A 6,186-nucleotide genomic window follows, 5' to 3' on the forward strand; every position below is an offset into this window, starting at 1 on the left:
TCTCTCTCTCTCTCTCTCTCTCTCTCTCTCTTCATAGTTGAAGAAAATAAACAACTCTAACTCGCGAGTCTCGCGTGATTCTGCTTTCGCCAGCGCGACGGAAGGTTAATTATTTACGCTAATATATAGTTAATATTGTTGCTAACTATATTCCAATGTTCCCGTTGTTAGTCCTGAGTTACAAAGCATAATTAAAAGATAATAATATATGTATTTATTAAAATTAATTGGTGTAAATAGACTTGTAATTAATATATGCATATGTATGAAAATGAGTATGAATATATATATGAGTATGTTGCACTTAACACAAGTCTGATGATACAAAAATAAAGACAACGAAACTTGTCTGTTAAACTAACACCTCCACCACAAAAAATCAAAATGGCACCTATACCAGAATTAAATATGTTTTTTATGTACTTATGTGCTCTAATGCCAATTTTTGTACTTGAACGGTTTAAAAAAAAATCGGAATTAAAAGTGGGGGTGCTAGTTTAACAAACATAAGTGAAACATAGGAATATGCATTACATATTTCATATATTAGTTTATTGTTTTAATAATTTTTGTACTTTCTAGTATTACAAATGTTTAATTTCTTTTTTATGTACATAAAATAATTGATTTCTTAAATGTCAGTCTGGAATCAATTTTAGACTTCTTTTTACATTCTCCCTTAAATTAATTTATTAGATATTGAAATTAATATAGCACATATATGTATAATATATGACTAAATAATCATTGGCTTAATAAATACATACATGTCTACTATTAATTTTAATGACAGTGAAATTTAATAAATGACTTTTGCAATCATTTATAAAATCTTTGAATATGATATTGTGACTTATCAAACACACACATTTACTAAAAAATAAATCTTTTGTTTGTGTACTTATGTATGTAGTTGTGTAAAACATAAACTAATTTTATAATGATAAATAAAAATAGATGTTTTACCTTAGCGATTTGACTAAAAGCACTAGCAGATTCAGCATGACCAAGATTAGATTTTACGGAGCCGATCATTAATGGAACTTCTCTATTTTCACACAATACATTATGGATAGCGTTTATTTCTTGAAAGTCGCCAACTTTGGTACCGGTACCATGAGCTTCAAGATAATCCAAACAAGATATTGGTATTCCGCATTCATTGTAAAATTCTGTTAGTAAAGTAATTAACATATGCATCGACGGACATGTTATGTCTTCGTTTTTATAACCATCGTTATTTAATTTTATATGCGGACATACGGCATAAATCCTCTTTGCATTTTTCGCCTTTTGAAGGTATATTACTGCTACAGTTTCGCTACGTAAATAACCGTTTCCAGCAGAATCGAAAGGTCTACAACAACCTTCAGGTGATAAAATACCTACATGATACAAAATACAGTACGCAAAGTATATTATACGATTATTGAGTAAGAATTATTTAGAATAAGAAATTCAGTTCCGATGACCTTGACCCATGTTGCCAAGATCATGATCTTGAGTAACTTCCAACAGAGAGAGGTTTTAGCCGTCGCGTCGCTCCGTTACTCATTAAATATAGTTATTAATAAATGAAATTAACAATATTATAAATTGTCCTGAAATGATATTTATTTAATATTTACAGTAAATTTAAAATAAATTTTCTGCCTTAATAACGGAAATTTTCTTTGAAAATATTATTTCTTGTATAACCTTTGTTTTTTTAGCAGATAATTTGTTTTTAAAGTAGAGAATTTATGATTTTGTAATGACTCTATGCAAAGCGAGTTTCACCTCACTTTTACGTAAAGCGAGTCTCATCCCACCTAAACTCCTGCCAAAGGGCGCATGACTTTCCACGTGAAGGAAGTCTCACACCCCACCTCCCCTTTTCCAAGGATCGTTCGACTTTAACATAAGATGGATATGGGACTGAATATAGAAAATCATGCGCCCCTTGGCAAAAAGAAGCTGAAATATGACTCAGTTCGCGTGGAAAGTAGTTTGTCCCTTGACAAGGGAGAAGTGAGGCGAGACTCGCTTCACGTAGAAAGTCGTATGCCCCTTGATAAGAAGAAGGTGGGATGGAACTCCATTCGCGTAGAAAATCATGCAAGGGGAAGGTTAGGTAAGACTCGCTCCACGTGGAAAATTGAACGTTTCTAAACAGGGAAAAGGTGTAGAATAGTATTTATACATATATATATAGCAGATATAATACATTATTTTTAAAATAAATTAATAGAAGGCTCAACAAGTATAAAACAAATTGATTAAAAATAAGAGAAAAGAGCCAATAATTTTTTAAAAAAGATATATAAATGTAATTAACTCAAAATCGCAATACATTAAACAAACAGAGTAAAATTCGCAAGTAAGAATTCGCACATACGTTTCAATACCGATCGGGTCATTTTCAATGTTAAATTTAAAATTAAGTGTGTATATAATAGAATTGACGAATCAACAATAATAAAATTTATATGTGTAAATTATAATAAAATTAACGAGTCACAAATATAAAATTAAATGTGTATAATTGAATAATTAACGAGTCGCAAATATAAAATTAAAATGTTTATAATTGAATATGGATCTTCCTTTGTGATTAGTTTCGCATGAGTTATATAAATCTATTGACAAAAAAGTATATAAATTTAAAAACTTAATTATGAAGAAGTAAATTGTATATATTACCTTAATAGAAATGTAATAAAAAATGTATAGTCCAGTATAAAAATCCAGTATGTTTAGATCCATTATTGAAATTAAATAAATAAATAAAATAATTTTATTATAATTATACACATGTAATTTTATTATTGTTGATTCGTTAATTCTATTATACACACTTAATTTTAAATTTAACATTGAAAAATGACCCGATCGGTGTCGAAACGTATGTGCGAATTCTTACTTGCGAATTTTACTCTGTTTGTTTAATGTATTGCGATTTTGAGTTAATTACATTTATACATCTTTTTTAAAAAATTATTGGCTCTTTTCTCTTATTTTTAATCAAATTATTTTTAAAACTTTTTTTATTAATAACTTTTAACGAATAACGAGCGACGATTAAAACTTGTAGGAGATTACTTAGAATTATGACCTTGACAACATATGTCAAGGTTAAAATCATCGAAGCTGACTCCTCTATTCTAAATAATTACCATTAGTATATATCTATATATATTGGGAGTACAACTTTGCTCCCGCCGTTTTTACAGGTATAAATTTATACCTGTAAAAACGGCGGGAGCAAAGTTGTACACCCAATATATACCTCTCAGTAGATTAATAAATTTTTAACAAAAATGTTAAGATTAATAAATTGTAATATAAAAAAAGAGATACCAAGATAAGTTAATTGTAGATTTATAAATGGATTAAAACATAGATTTGCAGTTCCAATAATCGCATCTTCGCATTTTCCCGACATAATATAATGATAACCAAGGGCTATGGCGTAAAGACTAGAACTGCATGCTGTATCGACGGTTTGAGATGGTCCTTTTAAATCCAAGCAATATGAAATCATATTTGCTACTGTAGATTTGCTACATCCGACAGTATTCAAACCACCTAACTAAATTGCAGAATATTAACGGTTACAATTTCCACGTAAGAATAATGAATTTAGTAATCTTTTTATACTATACTTGTACGGAATAAATCACTAACAGAGTATTAAAGATTATTATTTTTAAAGTTTAGCAAAATACGAAACTTTTTTTATAATTTGCTTGATGTATCGAAGTGTAACATTATATGGTAAAGTTATTTTTTCTAACTGGCATAGCTTTAAAGATTTCAAGATTATTTTTAATTTCAATTGTACAATTATATATAAATTTGAAAAAAAAAGTTTGTCATATTTGTTTCTTCTCGGAACAATATATATAATAATACTTCTATGGATACAGTCCACTTATGCTACAAATGCTTCGTTAATCAATCAGAAGAAAAAGTCTTACGAATTGACCAATCGAAGAATGCTTCAAAGCATTTGCAGCGTAAAGTGGATCGCACCCTTTAAAATAGAATGATCAGATATTCCGTTTTTTTGAATTGCGTCTGACAATTTCCTGACGGAATGCATATACATATATTTAGCACGTATTATTATAACATTACTTAAACAGAATATGTATTAAAATTAACAATAAACCTCCCAGGTCAAGAATAAATTGAGCAATAATGGTTGTTAAATATATCTATAAATTTATTATAACGATAACACTAATATACGGTACGTTTCGACTTCACAGAGTCCTCATCAGCAGTAAAAAAACCCCTTAACAGATGAAACCAATTTCCTCTTAAGACATCCGAAATTACTACGATCACACTATATGTTCTAACTGTGCAGATGGTCACACGTTAGAATATGTATCTTTTATTGTTTGTTTACTTATCTGTTATAGTATATAATAATAATAATAATTTATCAATATTATTTGTTATATCGCAATGAATGAAAATATTTGATACAACAATGTAAAAAATTGTTTAATCTTTACTCATAACATATATCGATTAATCTTTAAACATATTTATATTTACTATTTTCTAGCCCGCTTTGCTAATGTCTCGTTTTTTCATTTTAAAAATTGGGTCACCTGCATAATGTATAAGTTCTCACATATACTTAAAATAATGTATATGTATATTTATGTAACAGAAATTTCAAACAGAGTTCAAAAAATACGATATCAAAAATCTATTATATAATATTTTGTTCGATTTTCTCAGAAATTACTTATATATATTAATAATTTCCTTTACTTGATAATTTTCATATAAGAGTTTCTTTTGTGCATCAATAGTGGATATCCCTATGATTACAGCAGTATTTTTTCCTCGTAATTGCTTTGGATTAATTCCTGCATCGATAACTGCTTCATAAGAATGTTCCAGTAACATTCGTGTTTCAGGTATGAGTGCGTGTGCTTGCTCAAAAGACAATCCAAAAAAATCCGCATCAAATTTTTGTACGTTATTGACAGTACCCATACGGAATGACAATTCCTCGGAAAATTTTGTATGCTCTAAAGATAGATATATTTACATAAAGACTTTATATTCCTTTCATTTACATTTTTATATAAAATTATGATTGAAAAATTGAGATTTGCGTAGTTGACAAATAAACATGTAATATTTATATTTAGTACAAACGATAAATGCGGCATATTTTTACAATTAGTAATCAAGCCTGAATGTAGAAGTATAATGTATAATCATAAGTATGATTTAATTACCTTTTTCCCATCGGTTATGATCTATTACAAGATCAATTTTATTGAATAAATTTTCTCGTAATTGATTCATGTTGTCCGAATTAGGAAATCTGCCAGCAATACCAGAAATAACGATTTCCTCATTGGAAACAATATCGTTCAATATTTCTTTGCCATCCATGATTTTTATATACTCGGACAATCTAGAAAAATGCTATACATATATACAATATTTATTTTACGTTTATTTATTTCATGCAAGATTGAATACATAAATACATTTATCTTTTAACTTTTAACTAATATAGATTAATAATGACTTATAAAATTAATTTATTTCCGTTAAAAGTTGCATAAAGAGAACATTTAAATTAATTGTAATAACATTATTAATTTAAATTAATAATGTTATTAGGATCTAATAAATTAAATCAATTTAATACGAAAATTCTATCACAATCTAAAAAATGTAAATATAATGCATATAGAATCGATGATTTATGTTTTGCAAGTACCTATAAATTCAATTACACTACAGCTGCGTTCGTTTTTCATGCTCACGCGCGTGAAAAATATTTTATTTTAATTTTAAACTGTATACGAGTACATATATGTATGTATATACATGTATAAAAAGGTGTTACAAAATTCGCGCCTACAAAGTACAAGATGTGATACTTTATGCTAAAAAAACAACTTTCTCCTTTTGCAAAATTGCGTGTGATAAGTGACAAGTAGTTTTTGCAGAGAGAACAGGATGAAGTTAACGAATGAGCACTCTGATCCATGTGGAGCTCAGGACGTCCTTGTTCGTTTGTACTTAATCTTTGACCAGTATTCATAAATAAATTTTAAAATACTAAAGTAAATGTTTCAATTAGGGTAAATGTCCCAATTACTGTCGTTTTTTTTTAATTACGACATACGAGTATATAAAAATATGAGATCGTTATACATTAAA

The 6,186-nt window shown here is 28.1% G+C and overlaps 1 protein-coding gene across 1 annotated transcript in view; it reads right to left on the reverse strand.

Moving 5' to 3' along the window:
* The window catches only part of LOC108778156 (Fatty acid synthase 2), a 13,875-nt gene extending 8,469 nt beyond the window's left edge, over positions 1 to 5,406 (reverse strand). Inside the window, exons 1-4 of the mRNA XM_018545258.1 lie at positions 5,247 to 5,406; positions 4,771 to 5,039; positions 3,340 to 3,571; positions 967 to 1,385 (exon numbers count right to left, since the gene is read on the reverse strand). Coding sequence (XP_018400760.1) covers positions 967 to 1,385; positions 3,340 to 3,571; positions 4,771 to 5,039; positions 5,247 to 5,406 — 1,080 coding nt within the window. The remainder of the gene's footprint in view (positions 1 to 966; positions 1,386 to 3,339; positions 3,572 to 4,770; positions 5,040 to 5,246) is intronic.
* Positions 5,407 to 6,186: the final 780 nt, after the last annotated feature.

This window comes from Cyphomyrmex costatus, unplaced genomic scaffold (genome assembly GCF_001594065.2).
Source record: "Cyphomyrmex costatus isolate MS0001 unplaced genomic scaffold, Ccosl1.0 scaffold490, whole genome shotgun sequence".
Lineage (NCBI taxonomy): Eukaryota > Metazoa > Arthropoda > Insecta > Hymenoptera > Formicidae > Cyphomyrmex > Cyphomyrmex costatus.